General features: G+C 45.8%; 1 protein-coding gene across 2 annotated transcripts in view; it reads left to right on the top strand.

The window, feature by feature from the left end:
• HS1BP3 (HCLS1 binding protein 3) overlaps positions 1 to 20,930 on the top strand; it is a 111,329-nt gene that overhangs the window by 21,896 nt on the left and 68,503 nt on the right. For both annotated transcript variants that reach the window (XM_033939738.1, XM_033939740.1), the window contains exon 4: positions 135 to 372. In XM_033939738.1, coding sequence (XP_033795629.1) covers positions 135 to 372 — 238 coding nt within the window. The remainder of the gene's footprint in view (positions 1 to 134; positions 373 to 20,930) is intronic.

Below are 20,930 nucleotides of genomic sequence, written 5' to 3'. Positions count from 1 at the left end.
AAATGCTTAAGTACCTGAATAAATTCATGTAAACCGTTCTGAGCTCCCCTGAGAGAACAGTATAGAAAAGTGAATAAATAAATAAACAATTCAAGTAGGACGTTCAGTCTAACAAACCATGCGTTTTTTTGTAGGGACCAAATCTATAAATATTGTTGATACAAAAAGCAAAAATATTTTTGACAATGAGCATGAGGAAGAAGAGAAGGAAAGTGAACCCTTGGATTTTTTCAAAGAAGATAATACTTTAGACATGGTTCCTCAGTTTAAGACATTGACAATCCCTGGTCCTAGAAAAACAGACACACAGAAGGTGGAAGAGAAAGAAGAAGAAGAAGAAGAAGAAGCTTTGGATCCTCTTGGAATCATGAAGTAAGCCATTTTCTGTCTAATAAGTTGTTTTATTAAGACAGAACAAATCGTACACTCAACTGAGCTGTTGATTTGCTGTTGTTTTGTAGCAGTGTGGTAGGTCCATGTGCTTGGTTTCCACGGTTCATAGACAACCCCGCGAAAGACAAAGGCGCGTGCTGACAACTGAGCGCAAGACGGAGGCGCGCGCCGGAGAAAATTACAGTTTTTAGGGGCTCCGACGGGGGGTTTTGTTGGGGAGCCCCCCAGTTTACTTAGTAGAGATCGCGCCGGCGTTGTGGGGGGTTTGGGGGGTTGTAACCCTTCACATTTTACTGTAAACTTAACTTTTTCCCTAAAAACAGGGAAAAAGTGAAGTTTTCAGAAAAATGTGGGGGGTTACAACCCCCCCACCCCCCACAACGCGGCGCGATCTCTACTAAGTAAAGTGGGGGGGTTTCCCCCCCACACCCCCCGTCGGAGCCGTAAAAACTGTAATTTTCTGCGGCGTGCGCCTCCGCGCTGCGCTCAATTGTCTGCACGCGCCTTTGTCCCAGCGCGCTTTTGACCTGACACCGGTTTCCACTACTACTAATGTTACTATTAAGAACATAAGAATTGCCGCTGCTGGGTCAGACCAGTGGTCCATCATGCCCAGTAGTCTGCTCACACGGCGGCCCTCTGGTCAAAGACTATCGCCCTAACTGAGACTAGCCCTATCAGCGTACGTCCTTTCCATAGCGCTACAGCGCTGTACAGAGTCACACACAAGACAGTCCCTGCTCGAAAAAGCTTACAATCTAAACAGACAAGACAGTCAAACAAGATGTTATGAAAAGTAGACTAACATTGCCACCACACCATTTCACTGCTGGATGTATAACTTTCTTAGAATATTGGGCCATTTATTGCTAAGAAAGAGAGTTGAGAAGGATTGAAAAAAAAAAATCTATTTTCATTATATTTCAATAAGCATTTACATAAAAATTTAAGAAAAACACAGCACACAGCTATGTCACTCTAGATTTCATAGCTAAGAATAGTTTCCGCCTTCTCTCTGTTGCCTTGGAAACATCAGGGGAAGTAGATACCTTCATATTTAAAAATAATACGTTCCTGAGCCAAAAACAACTGTGGTTGGGATCTGAAGCAGAATTGCGAGAGTTGTCAACCTCAAGCTTATCCTGTGACAGTTGAGATGGTTCCAGCTGATCTGTTCCAATGTTTATCCCAGGACAAGCAGGCATGATATTCTCACATGTGGGTGACGTCATCTACGGAGCCCCAGCGCGGACAGCTTTTCAAGCAAACTTGCTAGAAGTTTCAAGTTTGCACACTGCACCACGCATGTGCATGCCTTCTCGCCCACTAGAGGGCGCATCCCACCTCGTGGTCCTCAGTTCAATTTTTTCCGCGGAGCCAGAAAGCCCTGTGGATCTGAGCTCCAGTGTATTGCCTTCTAGCTGCCGCGTTTCGTTGTTCTTTTATTTGAATAAGTTCGCGGTGCTGCTTTCTTGTTTTTTCGTTTCTTTTCTTTTCAAAAAAAAAAAAAAAAAAAAAATTTTATTTTTCGTTGGGCTCCGGGGGCTCCCGGAAGCCGTGGCCGCGGGACGTCGGTCGTTCCCGGCCTTCTTCTTCGTTGATGTCCCGTCCTGTTACGGGATTTAAAAAGTGCAGCCGGTGTGAGAGGTTACTTTCCATCACTGACCCTCACCGGTGGTGCATTGTCTGTCTTGGGCCGGATCATCCGACAGCGTCGTGTGATCGCTGTGCTACTTTCCAAAACAGAGCCCTCCGTCGCCGTAAGGCCAGAATGGCGGAATTGTTCGCCGTCGACACGCCGCCTAAGGCCTCGACGTCGGCCTCGGCCCCGGCCTTGACCTCGGCCTCGGCATCCTCGGGGGCCTCGGCTTCGCCTCGGCCCTCGTCTTCGAAGGCGTCTACAGGGAAGCCGGCTTCGGGTAAGTCCTCTGTTCCATCCCCTTCAGCAAAGAAGCCATCTTCTACTCAGGCTAAGGCGGGTGGGTCGACCCCGGCCCCGCCTCGGACCTCGACTTCGCACACCCCGAGGGAATACTCGAGACCGAGGTCGCCCTCCAGGGAGTGTGCTCCGGACTCGGAACTCCCCACCTTCGTGGGGATTCCGGCCTTCCAGGAACTCCTTCGAGCCCTGATTTCATCGGAGCTGACGGGGGCCCTGGAAGTGTTGCAGCGGGCTGCAGTTCCGGCGGCCTCGACCTCGGCCGGGGCGCCTTCGGTCTCGGAGGCTCCGGCCTCGGCTCCCTCGACCTCGGGAGCCCCGGCCTCGGTAACCTCGGTCTCGGGTACTGTCGCCCCCTTAACCTCGGTCTCGGCCCCGCCCATGACCTCGACCTCGGGGGGGCCGCCTGAGCGGAGTGTGAGGCCCAAGGAAAAGTTGCGCAGAGTGCGCCGTCTTTCCTCCTCTTCCTCGGGGTCTTCCCGGGACGCCTCGCCCTCGACGCGACCTCGGACGAGGCGCCAATCGAGGAAGTCTAAGCGGCCGCGAGGCTCGCCTCGGCACGATCGTTCCTCGCCGCTCGGGGGCGAGGCGCTGCAGGTGTCGGAGTTGCGCCTCGACAACCCGAGGCTCCTCCGATCACCTCATGGGAAGTCTTCCCGTGCCGCCTCGCCGAGGAAGTGGGAGAATGCCCCCCGGACCCCGGGGTCCTCACCCAAGGGTTCTGCGAGGCGGAGAATTTCTCCTTCCCCCTCGAGGGCCTTGGGGAGGGGATCCTGGGACTCGGGGTCAGTTAGGGATCCTCATTATTCCCATGAGGCCTCTCCCCTCTCCTCGGTGGGGCGGTCGAGAACCCCGTCTCCCCCGGCCAGGCCGTCCTCATTTTCCTCCTTTGTTCAGGACATGGCCCGAGCCCTGGGGTTAGACCTGATGGTCGGTTCTCAATACTCCAAAGAATTTTTGGAGGAACAGGACCTTCCCACTCCTCCTAGAGAGGTGCCTAGGCTCCCCCTCAACAGAGTCCTTCTGCAGACCTGGTTGAAGAACTTGTCAAACCCTCTTACAGTCACGTCTGTGCCTTCAAAAATGGAAGCGAAATATAGGACGGTGCCCCCTAAAGGGTTCGAGAAGGCGCAGCTCTCCCACCAGTCTCTTCTGGTGGAGTCTGCCCTTAAAAAATCACAGCCCTCACGGGTTTCTGCGGCGGTTCCACCCGGCAGGGAGGGACGGACCCTGGACAAGTTTGGCCGTCGCCTCTATTCAAATTCCCTGATGGCCACCAGGGTTCTAAATTACGCCTTCACCTTTTCCTCCTATTTGCGTGGCATGGTGAAGGACCTTCCTCAATATCGAGACTCGTTACCGGACTCCCAGAGAGCAGGATTCGATAAGTTTATGTCCAACCTGTCTCAATTGCGGTTGTACCTATTTCATGCGGTGTATGACGCATTTGAGCTGGTTTCGAGGGTGTCGGCCTTCGCAGTGGCCATGCGCCGCTTGGCCTGGCTTCGCACCCTCGACATGGACCCAAACCTGCAGGAACGTCTTGCAGATTTGCCTTGTGTGGGGTCCGAGTTATTTGACGAGTCCTTAGATGCGGCGACCAAGCGGTTGTCGGAGCAGGAGCGCTCGTTAGCATCCCTGGTCCGCCCCAAACCTAGACCCCCGCCGCAGAAACCTTTCCGGCCTCCGCCGCGCCGATATCCTCAGAAGTCGACCCCGGCTTTCTCAAGACCACCTCCGAGACGTCCGTCTCAGCGAGGCAGAGGGGGACAAACCCAAGCCCCGGCGCAGGGTCCTTCTAAGCCCGCGCCTTCCTTTTGACGGGCTGAGCGGACGGGGCGGGTTCCCCTCCGCGATATCGCAGGAACCCCTTCCTATCGGGGGGCGTCTTCGGTTCTTCCGGGTGGCATGGGCCGAGATAACCTCAGACGCTTGGGTGCTCCGGACCGTCTCCGAGGGCTACTCGCTCAACTTTGTATCCTCGCCACCGGACCATCCTCCAAATCTGGCCTCTTGCAACCGATCGCAGCTGCCGACCCTTCTGGCCGAGGCCAGGGCCCTATTGGTACTTCGGGCGGTCGAACCGGTCCCCCAGGACCAACGGGGTACGGGGTTTTACTCCCGTTACTTTTTGGTTCCAAAAAAGACCGGGGACCTGCGCCCCATACTGGACCTCAGGAAGCTCAACAAATTCCTGGTCCGGGAGAAGTTTCGAATGCTGTCTCTCCCGGTCTTATATCCTCTTTTGGAGGAGGGGGACTGGATGTGCTCCCTCGACTTGACGGAAGCATACACCCATGTTCCGGTGCATCCCGCCTTCCGAAGATTTTTACGATTCCAGGTGGGGGATTTGCACCTACAGTACAGGGTCCTGCCCTTCGGCCTGGCTTCCTCTCCACGAGTCTTCACGAAGTGCATGGTGGTGGTTGCGGCAGCCCTGAGGTCTCGTGGGCTTCATGTGTTCCCTTACCTGGACGATTGGCTTATCAAAGCCCCGACCAGGGAGGGGGTTATCTCAGCGACCCGACGGTCTATTGCCTTCCTGCAGAGCCTTGGGTTCGAGATAAACTTTCCAAAATCTCAGTTGTGCCCGGCTCAGTCTCTTCAATTTATAGGCGCGGTGCTGGACACGGTGCGCCTGCGCTCCTATCTCCCGCCCCAGCGGTTGGAAGCCTTGGTCCGGATGGGCCGTCAGGTTTCTCAACTATCGGTGGTGTCGGCCCACCGCATGATGATACTGCTCGGGCATATGGCGTCGACGGTCCACGTCGCTCCGTTTGCCAGGCTGCATCTGAGGATCCCACAATGGACCCTTGCTTCCCAGTGGCGTCAGGAGTGCGATCCAGTGTCTCGCCTCATTGCGGTGACTCCGCTTTTGCGGAAATCGCTGCGTTGGTGGACCAACTCTTCACATCTGTCCAAGGGTTTGCTGTTTCTCACCCCTCCGTTTCGCAAGGTTCTGACCACAGACTCCTCGGAGTACGCGTGGGGAGCCCACATCGACGGTCTTCGCACGCAGGGCCTGTGGTCTGCCGAGGACCGTCGGTGTCACATCAACGTGCTAGAGCTTCGAGCCATCTTTCTAGCACTCCGAGCTTTCGTTCACATAGTGCGGAATCAGGTTGTCCTCGTTCGCACGGACAATCAAGTGGCAATGTACTATGTGAACAAGCAGGGTGGAACGGGCTCTTGGCCCCTCTGCTCGGAGGCTCTTCGCCTTTGGGAGTGGGCGGTCTCCCGGAACATCTTCCTTCGGGCGGTCTACATCCAAGGAGAACTGAATTGTCTGGCAGACAAACTCAGTCGACTTCTGCAACCGCACGAGTGGACTCTACACTCCGCAGTTCTGCGCGAGGTTTTCGTTCGCTGGGGAACGCCACAGGTGGATCTGTTTGCCTCTCCGGAGACCCACAAACTGCCCCTGTATTGTTCTCGGATGTACTCGCGGGACCGTCTGGAGGCCGATGCCTTTCTTCTCGATTGGGAGGGGAGGTTCCTGTATGCATTCCCTCCTTTTCCTCTAATCATGCGAACGTTAGTACATCTGAAATCGTCCACGGCCACGATGATTCTCATCGCACCTCGGTGGCCGCGTCAGCACTGGTTCTCCCTGCTGCTTCAGCTCAGTGTCAGGGAGCCTCTTCTTCTGCCTGTGTTTCCTTCTCTGCTGTCACAGAGTCAAGGATCCATGTTACATCCCAATCTGCAGTCATTACACCTGACAGCCTGGTTTCTTGCTCCCTAACTGCGCCTGATCTGTCTCAATCGGTGAGGGAGGTATTGGAAGCCTCACGCAAGATCTCGACAAGGCTTTGTTATTCGCAGAAATGGACCAGGTTCTCTACCTGGTGTTCGTCTTTTCACCTGGATCCGGTGTCGGTTCCGGTGTCCTCGGTTTTGGACTATTTATTCCACCTGTCGCACTCTGGTCTGAAAACCACTTCGGTGTGTGTTCATCTTAGTGCTATTTCTGCCTTCCATCAACATCTGGATGGCCGCCCTCTGTCGCTCCATCCTTTGGTGACACGCTTCATGAAAGGGTTACTCAGGGTTTGTCCCCCTCTTAAGCCTCCTTCAGTCGTGTGGAATTTGAATGTGGTTTTGGCTCAACTGATGAAACCTCCTTTTGAGCCACTCAACAAGTCTCTCTTGAAATTTCTGACTTGGAAGGTGGTGTTTCTGATTGCCCTCACCTCCGCTAGGCGGATTGGGGAGTTGCAAGCCTTGGTTGCGGACCCTCCTTTCACTGTCTTCCATCATGACAAGGTGGTTCTCCGCACCCATCCTAAGTTTGTACCTAAAGTTGTTTCTGATTTCCACCTCAATCAGTCCATTGTCCTTCCTGTGTTCTTTCCTAAGCCCCACTCCCATCCTGGCGAGACGGCGCTTCACACGCTTGACTGTAAGAGGGCGTTGGCATATTACCTTCAACGCACCAGGTCTCATCGGAAGGTTCCTCAATTGTTTTTGTCCTTCGATCCCAATCGATTAGGGCATCCGGTTTCCAAGCGCACTCTGTCTAACTGGTTGGCTGCTTGCATTTCCTTTTGCTATGCTCAGGCTGGACTTCCGCCCCCGGGTCGAGTCACGGGGCATAAGGTCCGAGCGATGGCAGCTTCAGTGGCTTTCCTCCGATCCACTCCTATGGAGGACATATGTAAGGCTGCCACTTGGTCTTCGGTTCATACGTTCACCTCTCATTACTGTCTGGACACTTTATCCAGGAGTGACGGCCGGTTTGGCCAGTCAGTTTTGCAAAATCTGTTTTCCTAAATTGCCATCCTCCCACCTGCCCTTTTTTAGTTGGCTTGGAGGTCACCCACATGTGAGAATATCATGCCTGCTTGTCCTGGGATAAAGCACAGTTACTTACCGTAACAGGTGTTATCCAGGGACAGCAGGCATATATTCTCACAACCCGCCCGCCTCCCCGGGGATGGCTTCTTTGCTAGTTATGGAACTGAGGACCACGAGGTGGGATGCGCCCTCTAGTGGGCGAGAAGGCATGCACATGCGTGGTGCAGTGTGCAAACTTGAAACTTCTAGCAAGTTTGCTTGAAAAGCTGTCCGCGCTGGGGCTCCGTAGATGACGTCACCCACATGTGAGAATATATGCCTGCTGTCCCTGGATAACACCTGTTACGGTAAGTAACTGTGCTCTACCTGCAACTTCAAATAGTAGATTCTTGCCAGAGGAATGGACCGTGCTGGAACTTTGAGAGTATCGGCAAGATGCCTTCTAAACACATAAAGAAAAAGAACTATGGGTAATCATAGAATATTAATTAAATGCAAATCACTCCTGATTCCATTTTCTAAGCCCTCCATTTTTATATGCCTAAACAAGTTAGCCTTAAGCAAGGCAGTATGAGTTTCATGTTGCTTTGCATTCTTGCGTCCAAAGACCGAGTCTGTTCAAGAAACTACAATTAGTAGCTTCTTGATTGTTCTTCACCTTCTGTTATCCTGTATATATTTTATTTATTTATTTAGCTAAAACTCACAACTTTTTCTGTAAAGGGGTTATGATGAATTGTATACCTGGGCCTCTTTATGTGAAGTTCACTGCAGTGCCCCTTAAGATGCCCCACAGCTACTAAAAATGCTGGCCCCTCCTACATTCTAATGGCTTGTTTTGTGTGTTTTTCTTTAGGCTTTTTTATGGTAAAAAAATATAGACGCGCTAAGGGGCAGATTCTGTATAGCAGTGGTCCCCAACCCTTGGAGGACCACCAGGCCAATCGGGTTTTCAGGCTAGTCCTAATGAATATGCATGGAGCAGATTTGCATGCCTCTCACTTCCATTATTTGCAAATCTCTCTCATGCATATTCATTGGGGCTAGCCTGAAAACCCAATTGGCCTGGTGGTCCTCCAGGACAGGGTTGGGAACCACTGCTGTATAGGACGCCGGTTTCAGCATCTGCCTAAGCAGCTGCTGAGAATCGCACACCGGCATCCAATACAGAATCATGTATACCCTAACAGACAAAAGCTTAACTCCTCCAAACCAACCCAATTCTCTAACTGGCACCCATGTCGCATGTTAGAGAATTGCATTGCCATCAGTTGATCACAGCAAGGGAATCAACGTACCATGATCAGTTGAGTGGCTGTGGCAGGGAACCACCCCCCCTTGCATAGAACATGGACAGGAGGAAAAGAGGGATGCCCACTCCCTCCTGCCACCACCCCTGAACCCCCCGTGAAGTTTCCCAGCAAGAAGAATGCCTACATTCTCCTGCCCCCCCCCAGGAAGTCCCCAGGCAGGAAGGATGCCCTTTCTCTCCTGCCGCCACCCCCTGGAACTGCTGCCATCTCCCTAGAACCCCCGACACTTCCCTAAAGCTGAAACCCCACCAACACACCTAAATTTATCCTGACAACCTCTCCCCCCCCACCCCGTACCTGTATGAAAAAAGTCTAACTGGAGGGATTCTCATATCCTCCTGCCAGTTAGCTCAGATGCCTAAGGCCCCATCCCGATTGGCTGGTTAGATAGCGGTAGGATGCTTACCTCCGCCTACAATCGGGATGCCATTTATAGAATCAGCCCCTAAGGGCAAACACAACTAGAAATGGTCATTTTGGGGGAAAAAAAGATGTTTTGTTGTTTTGATGGCCATTTTCTCTACCTGATTTTTGGATGTACTTAAGAAAATATATCGAAAATACCCCTCAAAACATTACCAATCAACATAAACAAAATTAACAAACAAGATGAGACACAAACAAGACAACTGAAAAAAGAACAAACAAAGATAAACAGAGAGATGGCTGAAAGCCACATTAGCACATTCCGTGGAGTAATTTATCTCAGATGAGCTGGATGTTACCAGTGAATGTGAGAAAGCAGTGGGAGAAGCTAACAGTATGCTGGGAAGTATGCAGAGTGATGAGTACAAAAGTGTATTCATTCGGTGCTTCAGTTGTGCAAAACATACTAAACAGCTTTACACACGCAGCTCCTGATTGGTGAGGCCCGATTTCCTTCACTCCTGTCTCCCCTGCTAAAAACCGTATTTGCGGTTTCTCAACGTTCGCGGGGGTTCCTAGAATGGAACCCACGAATATCAGGGGAGTACTGTATATATTTACCAGTATTTTAGATCTATGACATACATATATTATAATGTACATTTTATTTTGAAGCTGGAGTCAAGTCAATACATTTTTACCAAACCCAACTTTAATTCCACCTAAACTTGACTCCAACTTCACAACTCTGCTTATAAATCTTCAATCTGCTAGGTGTTTACAGGCCATACATTTTAATTTTATTTACTTTCTTTGTCTTTTATTTTATTTTTTTTAGTTTTGTTTAAGAGGTTAATAAAACAAATCTCTAAGAATGCAAATAGAATGTGAAGACTTATCAGGAAAGGAATGCAAAATAGAAATGAGAACAGAGTTTACAAGGATGGGATAGGGACAGAACTCACATGGATGGGGCAGGGATGCAGATTGATCCTGCAGGGATGGGGACAAATTTGTCCCCGTGGCATTCTCTAATGGAAAACAAAGATGAAAATGTTATAATGCCTTTGTATTGCTCTATGGTGCAGCTGCACCTCGAATGCTACTTGCAATTCTAGTCACTGCATCTTCAAAATGGTGGGCCTTCCTCTTCCGACTGAATCCTGGGATGCACTGGGGAGGGGCCTAAGGTGCAGATTGGCCCAGACGCTATGGGAGGTGCCTTAGGCTTTTTTCTAGATGCGAGTTCTTAGTAGACTAAAACCAATGTTGTCAAATTTATGATTTTCCAAAAGTGGTTCAAACAGTTGTCATACAGAGATTAGATTACTGTAATGCCTTATATTTAGGGATAGCTTCTGTGAGATTATTCAAAATTCAGCATAAAGAAGAACACCAGATTCATCTGGTGTGATATAACATTAGCTGAGCTGATGTCACCGGCTGGTAATATTTATTGAATGATGGTGTGGGTAAAATGGGAGGGGGGACAGATAGTGAGGGGAATATATGAGGTGTTATCAAGGGTCTGTAGAATAAGGATTGACAATTTTATAAGAGGAGGTAAGAAAGGGTTAATAGATAGAGCTTGTAAGAAAGAAAAATGATTAGGGAGGTTGCTAAGGTGATGGGGTGGAGCAGTCACGTGATTGGTTGGATGTTGTGGCACTCTGGAGTGAATTCTGTGAGGAAAGGGGAACAGTAGAGTAGTCTCTTCAGGAAAAGATTATCCCTCCCTCCCTCCCATTTGTGCTGATGTTATGTTTTGTGTCAGTGTTGTGGGGTGGGGTGGGGGGTTTACATGTCATATGTCGACTTGAGTGGGTTTGGTGGAGCTTATGGGGTTGGGGGGGAGGTGGTCGCAGCTTTGGGTGGGGCGGAAAATGGGGTTTGGCCCAGTTGGATCTGGGAGATGAGCAGTTAATAAATAAATAAATGTGACACTCGTATGCGATACCGCTGCGAGGGGAAGCATGACCTTGCGTCACCGTGGATCATGTTTGGGGGGAGGGGAAGCATGACCTTGCGTCACCGTGGGTCATGTTTGGGGGGAGGGGAAGCATGACCTTGCGTCACCGTGGGTCATGTTTGGGGGGAGGGGAGGGGAAGCATGGCCTTGCGTCACCGTGGGCCGTTTGGGGGAATGTTATAAATTTAAAGACTTAACTGGAGCTAGTTTCGACACCGAATAGCTCCCTTGGGGTGTGTGAAATATGCATTGGGGGTTTGTTGGTTTTTGGACACAGATTGCATTGTAAGTGAAGATAATATTAAGATAGATAATAAAGCTGCGGCCAAATATTTATTCCAATAAAACTGAGTTGTGTGATTATTGATTGATGGTGATTAGCTTTCAGTTGCAGGTGACGGGAATGCGAATGCTAATGTTATGGCTAATTTGTGGAGGAAGCAGATTTGATCATGCAACCCCATTGTTGAAACAACTTCACTGGTTACCAGTAAAATATCAGATTGTTTATAAAGTTCTCGTGCTGATCTTCAAAGTGATTCACCATGGGACCTCCTGGTATCTGACTCAAATACTGAAAGGCCATCTAGATCTTTAAGGTCAGAGGGGATGCCGTGGTTAATCAGTGAAGAGCTGATAAGCATGCATTATGTGAAAATAAGAGCTTTCATAATTTCAGTGGTGGGAGTGCTTTTATGGAACAACTTGAGCAGACCACTCAGGTTACTTTCTGATATTCAGAAATTTAAGAAGGTGTTAGACAGCATTATTTGTAGAAGCCTTCTCTTGAATATTTGTTTATTTGAATTGGAGAATTGTTTAGATGTATGTATATTAACTGGTTTTGTACTGTTTTATGAAAACTGTGTATGTACTCTGTGAACTGGTTAGGTATAAGCGGGCTATAAATTTTTAAATAAATAAAATACATATCACTTTATACTGTGACTGTAACCCGTTCTGGGCTCCTTTGGGAGGACGGGCTAAATTAATGAATATATATATAACAGTAGTTTTCTTTAGAAAACTTCATAATAGACATTTTTGAGCACACGTCTCTATTTTGGTGTGTCTTGAACTGTATTTCTGACACAGTGGAATGTGAAAAATATGAAGACTTACAAAATCATATACAGTGGTATCTTGGATTACGAGCATAATCCGTTCCAGGAGCATGCTCGTAATCCAAAATGCTCGTTTATCAAAGCGAGTTTCCCCATAGGAAATAATGGAAACTCGCTTTGATACGTTCCCACCCCCCCCCACCGAGGCCAGCAGCGCTGCTCCCCCCCCCCGAGAACCAGCATTGCTCCCCTCCGAAGGCCCCGCGATCCGACACCTTCCCCCCGCGATCTGGACCCCCCCCCCCGCCGCCATCGGGCACCTCCCCCGCCTTGACCTGAAGTCCCTCAGAGCCCTCTTCTTACTTTAATGTAGCACCGACATGTTGGCCTCCTCTTCTGTGCTGGCCTTGAGCATGCGCGCATGCTCAAGGCCTGCAAGTTCACGTTCTCTCAAGGCCAGCACAGAAGAGGAGGCCGACATGCCGGTGCTACATTAAAGTAAGAAGAGGGCTCTGGAGGACTTCAGGTTGCAGCGGGGGGAGTGCCCGATTATGGCGGGGGGTGTGCCCGATGGTGGCGGGGGGTGCCGGTTCGCGGGGGGGAGCGCTCGCAAATCGAGGCACGCTCGGTTTCCGAAGCGCCGATTTTGCAAGTGTTTTGCTCGTCTTGCAAAACACTTGCAAACCAGTGCACTTGTAAACCGAGGTACCACTATATATGATATCTAGAACTGAAGTGAAGTCTTTGCTGTGCCTTGTCCTCCACCTTTGATTCACTGGAATGAAAAAAAAGCTCTTTTTCTGAATGCATAGGGAATGATCCAGAATAAGCAAGCAAGCAATGTCAGCACTGTGTATTCTTTCCATCTTCAATTTCATCTGCACAGGAAATCCAACACATTATCCTAACCCATTAGTTTTTCCTCTCCAAGAAAGGTCTGCCACTTTCCACACTATGATTAATCTTGCATAGAGAAATGGAAGTGGATAACTGCAATGAAACATAAATTTGTTTCATTGACCTACAAAACATACTGTACAGTTTCAATGTGAAAGTACAATTACAGAAATATACAAATAGTAATTTATGAGTAAGAAGCCAAAAGGTTTTGATTTCAGATGTCTGTCTTCACATCCTGTGTCATAGCAAAGCCAAATTAGCTCTGCTTCAAAAAATTGCTTTTAATATGGCCTATAATTAAATCAAAAGAGCCGTCTGTATCTAATCACAGTAGTCAAGCTGATTTCAATACCCCTAGAGGAAGAATCAAGCTGTTTCTGTTGTGTGAAGTGCAGCAAAGCTTTAAACATGCAGCTGCCACAAGAACTCCAGGATAAAGTTATTCAAAAGTAGTTTGGAGGAAGACTAAAATAAGTTTTCAATGTGTTTGAATATTCCTTGGGGTAATGTCAAGTCCTTTATTTTAAAGTGGAAACAATTTGGCAGTACTTAATATAATAATAATAACAGTTTATATACCGCAGTACCGTTAAGTTCTATGCGGTTTACAAAAGATTAGTGAAGTACAAGTTGAGTTGACGTACAAGTTGAGTTAACTTAAGGAATGTGGGAACAATAGGGAGAAAGGGCAGGACATCTTCTAAAATGTGTAGCTGTGGATTAAGGAATCTGATGCTGAAGGTCACTGTGAGGTATAAGATTACCTTAAATGTACTATAGAGGTGATTGTTACAGTTGACTGAATCTTGCTGCCCCTTCAATACAGTATTTCCTAGATCAACACAAATCAGTCAGTCTTATCTCTTTGGATCTCTCAGCTGCATTCAACACAATGGATCATCAACTCCTGCTTCAAAGACTAACAGCCCACTATTCTCATCATTCAAATGATACCCTATTTTAACAAAGAAACTCACCCCTAGTAGATCAATTGAGAGGTTGAAGTATCATAAAAAATGCATTGTTCTCAGTAAAGAGGCCTCTTATAATTTGGATGTTATTTCAAATCCTCATCCTGAATGCATGTGATATAATCATTTACTTCAGAACCTCCTTCCTAACCTTAATTTTAATTGTTAATTTGATGTAAGAACTAACTGAGGGTTCAACTGTATCATTAATTTTTTTTAAAAAAAATGTATTTCTTTAATTTAATCATAATATCAAAACCTAAAATCAATTCATCAAATGTATGCTTCAAATATATTCTTTAAAGGAAAATAGCAACGCTTATCTTAATGGCTTTTCAGCCATACCCAACATTGGAGGGGTGGGCAGGTTGCCGGGGCCGCTGAGCTCATCGCGTCGGCCGCGATCAGCTCAGTGGCCCTTTTTTGGCACTTATACCTGTTTTGACTTGGTCTAAGTCAAATCGTATAAGTGCCGACTAGGCAGCCTATTTTAGGTTTTGGTTATACCTGCTGTACGACTATGTCTAGGTTGGCCCACCTCCCGTCCACCTCCTGCCCTTTCCCCTCCTCTAAAAACCCCTCTTTACGCTCTATGTGTTTAGAGGCAGAGGAAAGGCCTAAGCTGGTTTTAGATACGTCTAAAACCAGCTTTGGTTATGGGTACTTGGACGATCAGGCATTTAGGCCACTTTTTAGACTTTTTTTGTTTTGATTATGAGCCCCTTACCTTTTCCACGATGCATTTGACTCTTAAAAATATCTTGAATATTGCCAAAGTTGCTCAACAATCCTGATTGTTTTTCCTCCCTTTTGTGGCTTACCTTCTATGTACTCTTTACTTTTAATTTTGTAGTTCCCCCTTATTTCCTATTATTTTCTTTGTATTGGTCGTTTTCTTAACTGAATATTCGTCTGTTTTGTCTTCCCCTTTTTAATACAATTTGTAAAATGCTTAGAAGTTCTGATTTGCGTTTAATCAAAAATTTTAATAAACTTGAAATTTGAGTAAATGGAACCAACATTTTGCCATTGTTCTATGGCTTTCCTTAGGCTATGCTCTCAGGTCTGCAGTTTTATGTTTATATAGTGGGTTCTCAAACCTGATTGTTTAGGATTTGAAGTGGTTGGTTTCCTTGGGAAGGCAGAAGATTTTGGTGGAAATGTCCAAAGGTCATTAAATTTGAATTTTGGCAGGAAAGTCCATTGGGCACAAATGCTAAATTCTTCAAGAAATGAGGTCTCTGGTTGTGATTGGAGAAGGTGTTGATGGTTCTGTCATTTTAAGATGATGCCACAAATATGTCCTGTATAGGAGGGTTAGCTCAGTATTTAGTAAATTTTCTGACGTGGCGATTAGACGGAAATTGATGATTCCTGAAGAAGATTGTGAAAGGGGGTCCTCATTAGATGCCTCAACAACTTTTTCTTTTTATACTCAGACCAGGTAAGATTTTGGACATTAACATGATTTTATGCTATTGTTACCTGAATGTGTGAAGGGAGTCGGTTGTTTCGCATTTGGGAGGCAACTCTGAAATTTGAGTTATGCACGTGTTTTATTTATAATCTGTGTTTGATGCATTTTTGCACTTGTATAAAACAGAGGAGTAATCTGATATAACTAGCTTATCACAGCAGAGCCATACTGGCTTAAATTTGTCATTTCATCAAGTTGCTGGAGAACTCCCTGTTTCATTCACACCTCCTTCTTATTAATAACTAATTTAGTTGTGCATGACTCTCTTTGAGCATTGCCCCTGTTGTGTCAAGTGTTTTGGTGGGGAGGTGTTTTGGACTGTATAGGAGGATGGCAAGAAGGAAGTAACTAGTGAAGAAAAGCTATATGAACATAAGAATAGCCTTACTGGGTCAGACCAAAGGTCCATCAAACCCAGCAGCCCGTTCTCACGGTGGCCAATCCAGGTCACTAGTACCTGGCCAAAACCCAAAGAGTCATGGTCTCTGGTTTGACCCTTGAGAGGAGGCATTTTGTGGGTCAGGGGTTTACTTCCTCTGTTGTAGCCACTTTCCTCAAGGTCCATAAATTCTCTACCTCATTGGTGTAAGTTCAAGTTTGGAAAGTTTTTGAATGCTGGTGCATTGAAGCACAAATTCCAGAAGTGTCAGAGTTTCTCCAGAAGGAATTTGAGCCAGGTTTAACTTCTAGTTTTCTGAAGGTTCAGGTGGCTGCATGCCTTTTTATTGGGACATGATCCTGGGTACCTATTTGCTGGTGTAGGTGAACATTGTGTTCTTCTTGCATTCCCCCATCAAGCTAATCCTGCTCTTGTGGGATCTCAGTCTGGTACTCATGCTGTCAGAAATGTCCTTGAGCTGTGACTTAAGGACTTCACACTGAAGATAGTTTTCTTAGTGGCTATTGTGTCAATAGAACTATAGGCCTTGTCTTGCTGTGATCCATATTTCTCCTTTTCAGAAGACTTTGTCCAATCTGGACAGTTTCTGTCTTTCTGCACAAGGTGATTTCTCCATTGCACATAAATAAGAGGATATTCTTGTCCTCCTTTTTGGAGCATGGTTTTGATATTCAGTCCAAAAGACTTCACAAATTGGATGTTAGGAGAGTGTTACTCTATTACTTGCAGGAAGCAGATTTCTTCCATCTTTTTGGATCATTTGTTCATGCTTTTCCATGGCCCATGCAAGGGTCTTGCAGCCTCTAAATTTTCCATTGCTCATGGAATCAAAACAGACGTTGAATTGATGTATATTTGTCAGAATTGGCAAGTGTCGTGAGGATTGCGGGCTCACTCTACAGCGGCCACAAATGACCTCCTGGGCAGAAGTCCAAGTGGTATTGTCTGAGGATATTTGCAGAACAGCATCCTGCTCATCGCTGCATTCCTTTGAGTTTGGCAGAGCAGTTATCTGGGATGTCTTGTCTTCATTCTCTGTGTGAGATTTGGCTTGAGTACATTCCACTTGTTTAGACTGGTAGAGATGATAATGAAGATGAAATTTAGTTGTAATTATTAACTTCTTTTCTCTATGCCCTCGAGGACCCATTGGAAGACTTTGGACTAAGAGATTTAGTGAGGTTTTTTTGCTTTTTTCTCTTTAGTGATATACAGTATGGGCTCCTTTTATGAAGCCGCGTTAGCGGTTTAACACGCGTAATAGTGCATGCTAAACTGCCGGACGTGCTAGCCGCTACCGCCTCCTATTGAGCAGGCGATAGTTTTTCGGCTAGCGCATGATTAAAAGTCACGCGCACTAAAACCGCTAACGCGGCTCCATAAAAGGAGCCCTATATTTATTGGCTATGCTGCAGTGGTCATACGGGGTATAGGTGTGATACGTTGGACTTACTTAGGCTTTGGCAGGAGCAAAATAGAGAATTTCAGGAGGTACTAGCCTATATACTGATGATGTCCCTGAAACAATTCAGTATCTCTGCCCTTATTTGCTGGCACAAAAGGGTCATAACCCATTTGTTTGGACTGGTATAGCAGGACTCAATATAAGATCATAAGATTTGTCATTGCTGGGTCAGACCAGTGGTCCATCATGCCCAGCAGTCCGCTCTCGCGGCGACCCTTAGGTCAATGACCAGTTCCCTATTTGAGTCTAGCATTACCTGTGTATGTTTTGTTCCAGCAGGAACTTATCCATCCTTTTCTTGAATCCCTGAAGCGTGCTTTCTCCTATAACAAACCCTGGAAGAGCGTTCCAGATTTCTAACACACTCTGGATGAAGAAGAACTTCCTTATGTTTGTACGGAATCTATTCCCTTTTAACTTAACGAGTGCCTCTGGTTCTCTTCACCTTGGAGAGGATGAACAATCTCTCTTTCTCTACTAAGTCAATTCCCTTCAATATCTTGAATGTTTCAATCATCTCCCCTCTGTCTCCCCTTTTCAAGGGACAAGAGGCCCAGTTTCTCTAGCCTCTCATTTTACGGCAACTGCTCCTGTCCCTTAACCATTTTTGTCGCTCTTCTCTGGACCCTTTCAAGTAGTACTATGTCCTTTTTCATGTACGGCGACCAGTGTTGGATGCAGTATTCCAGGTGGGTGCGTACCATGGCCCGGTATAATGGCATGATAACCTTTTCAGATCTGTTTGTGATCCCCTTCTTAATCATTCCTAGCATTCTGTTTGCCCTTTTCGCCGCTGCCACCGCACATTGCGCGGATGGTTTCATTGACTTGTCTACAAGACCTCCCAAGTCTCTTTCCTGGGGGATCTCTCCAAGTATAGCACTGGACATCCTGTTTTCGTGCATATGATTTTTGTTACCTACATGCATCACCTTGCACTTATCCATGTTGAACCTCATTTGCCATTTTGCGGCCCATTCCTCGAGTGTGTTTATGTCTCGTTGTAGGTCTTCACAATCCTTCTATGTCCTAACTACTCTGAATAACTTTGTATCGTCTGCAAATTTAATCACTTCGCTCGTTGCACCAATTTCTAAATTGTTTATAAATATGTTGAAGAGCGCAGGCCTGAGCACCGAACCTTGCGGCACTCCACTCATGACACTTTTCTAATCCGAGTATTGTCAATTTATCCCCACTCTCTGTTTCCTATCCGCTAACCAGTTTTTAATCCACGTGAATATATTGCCCTCGATTCCTTGGCTCGCAATTTAGAAGTTCATAAGGGACCTTGTCAAAATGCCTTCTGAAAATCTAGATATATGATGTTGACTGGGTCACCCTTGTTTATCTGCCTATTTACTCCCTTGAAGAAGTACATAAGTTTGTCAAGCAAGATCTTTCTTTGCTGGAAATTAACAAGTATGACTAAATTTAGCCTTGTGGGTGGTCACGGGAGAAGGGAGGCAGCACCCAAGAATTGATATGGTTCAGATCTCTCTTCTCTATTTTGTAATATGACTTCCTTACTCTTTGCATCTTCCAGAGATAGCTGCAAAGCCATCATCAACATACCTGTTAACAAATCCATTAAAAGGTAAATAATTTCAGCATGCACAGTAAATTTAAAGTAAAATGTGCAACAGCTTTAGGTATTAATAAACCAGCTCCCCTTCCTTATTTTTGATGAGGGCTGGCCATTAATGCACATTAGTCTGCTTCAGGGGTTGATATTTAAGACCCCTTAATGATTTCTGATAAATTTGGAAGTTAAAATTAGATTATATATGTTCTGAGCTTGCAGTTTACAGAGTCCTGGGCAGTGAGGTTATGTCAATACAGCATGCGGGGCCTTGGAACAGACGGACCTCTTATTTACTCTCAATTGATGAGTCAGAGGCTAAGGTCAGAATGGTATTCCTAGTGCCAAGTGAAACAGATATTTGGTCTGACTCCAGTTCAGCTGCTGTTAAATCCGCCAGCAATACCATCTCTGTCATCAGTGCTGCCTTTTTTTTTTTTTTTTGCCTCACTTTACTGGAAGTGATTCTATGAAGTGTTCTGTGTAGTGCAGGATTCAGCTGCACAGCCGGCCTTATGTGGATGAAAGCTAGCTCCAGCCAGGGTACAGAATGAAATTTGATTACAAAATACAAAATGTGACATAATGCAATTGTGTCTGTAGTAATCTACCTGGAGGGTAAATGGCATGAAGATTCAGTGGTTGGAAAAATATAGAAAACTAATACAGCCAAGTATATCAAAAGATACTGTATAACCCTCAACCCAATTTGCTTTTTATTTATTTCTTTTTAAATTGAGCTTTGAAAAGATAAAACTACTGTATTCCTCAGTCATTTCAGTGCCTTCAGAATTAAGATTTCCATCTTGTTTCTGAATATAACCCGCCTTGAGCTACTATTTAAAAAGGCATGAGCTTTTGTACTAGGGAACAAAATGAAAAGTACAGTAAAAAAGTGAAAAGGGGTATAATAGATGGTATGGTTAGGCAGACTAGATAGGTTTATGGTTACCATATGGCTCCAGAAAAAAGGAGGACGGATTGAGACATCTGAGTTTTACTTCCATTGCTTTCAGTGGAAGTAAATCTTGGATATCTCAATCCATCCTTCTTTTTCTGGATCCATATGATAACCCTAAGATAGGCTATATGATCTATCAGCCTTCATTTTTCTATTTGTTTTCAAAGTGAATTGACATGGGAAAAATGATTACATTGCTTTGTTGTTTTCTTTCATTTTTAGTGCACATTCTTTGTAAGTAATGGTCCTTAACCCTTTCAGGACCAAGGGACATATTTGTCCCATAACTTTAAAATCCTATAAATTTTGATTGGGATAGTCTACAGTTCTAAATTTGATATGTACGGATTCCATATGATACTGCCTTTATGTAAACAAACTGGTTCCGACATTCATTCATTAGCGTCGTTGCCAGATTGACGAGAAGATTCACTTGCCACACTGTCCATAAGCCAGAAGTGTGATTTTTTTAAATAAAAATAATGATATTTCACAAAAAAAATCAATTTTTTGGCATCTGCAAGCCCTTTTTACCATAAAAATGTCGTCAAAACCACAAAAATTGGCCTACGATCCTTATGGTCCTGAAAGGGTTAAGACCCTTTGGTTTTTCAGACTAAAGCTCAAATATCCAAAATTGTCCTGAAGGGACAATTGGAAAACTCTTGTCACCCTTATATATTTCTGAAATATTTTCGGTGATTAAGCACTTTAACTGAATCAGTGAATCAAAAGATTTAAAAAAAAAAAAAACAACCAAAAAACAGTTGAGTCATGCATTTAGCAGATTGATAGTCTTTGGGGAAACAGTCTGCTAAATGAATGATTCAACTGCTTTTTGGTTATCTTTTGATTCACTACTTTGATGGACACACACATAATTAAGCAGGAAATTATGATGTTTATTTGAGCCTGTATGAATCATCAACATTTTCAGTGAATATATTTTTTGAACCATTGATCGTGTTCGTAATACTAATGGTCCTCTTACTTTATTTTTAAATCATGTTTCAGATTATTGTAGTACACTTCCCCCTCCCCATTCGCGGTTTCAGTAATCGCGATTTCACATATTCGAGATTTTTTGGGAAGGGGGAAAAAAGAAAAAAAAAAAAAACCATCCTTAAGTCTTCCCCCTGGCATCCCGGCCTTACCTGGTGGTCTAGCGGGCTTTCGGGGCAGGAGCGATCTTCCTACGCTTTTGCCCCGTGCAGATCGCCATTAGGAAATAGCTGTAGGGAGTTCCCGTCGTAGTCTCGAGACATTAAGCTGGCATTAGTTCTAGAAGCGTAGCGCAGGTTTAGCGCGCGCTAAAATCCTGCGTACGCTAGAA

This window comes from Geotrypetes seraphini, chromosome 3 (assembly GCF_902459505.1).
Source record: "Geotrypetes seraphini chromosome 3, aGeoSer1.1, whole genome shotgun sequence".
Classification (NCBI taxonomy): Eukaryota; Metazoa; Chordata; class Amphibia; order Gymnophiona; family Dermophiidae; genus Geotrypetes; species Geotrypetes seraphini.
The sequence above is the reverse complement of the archived record's forward strand: the minus strand, read 5'-3'. Positions and strand labels throughout refer to the sequence as shown.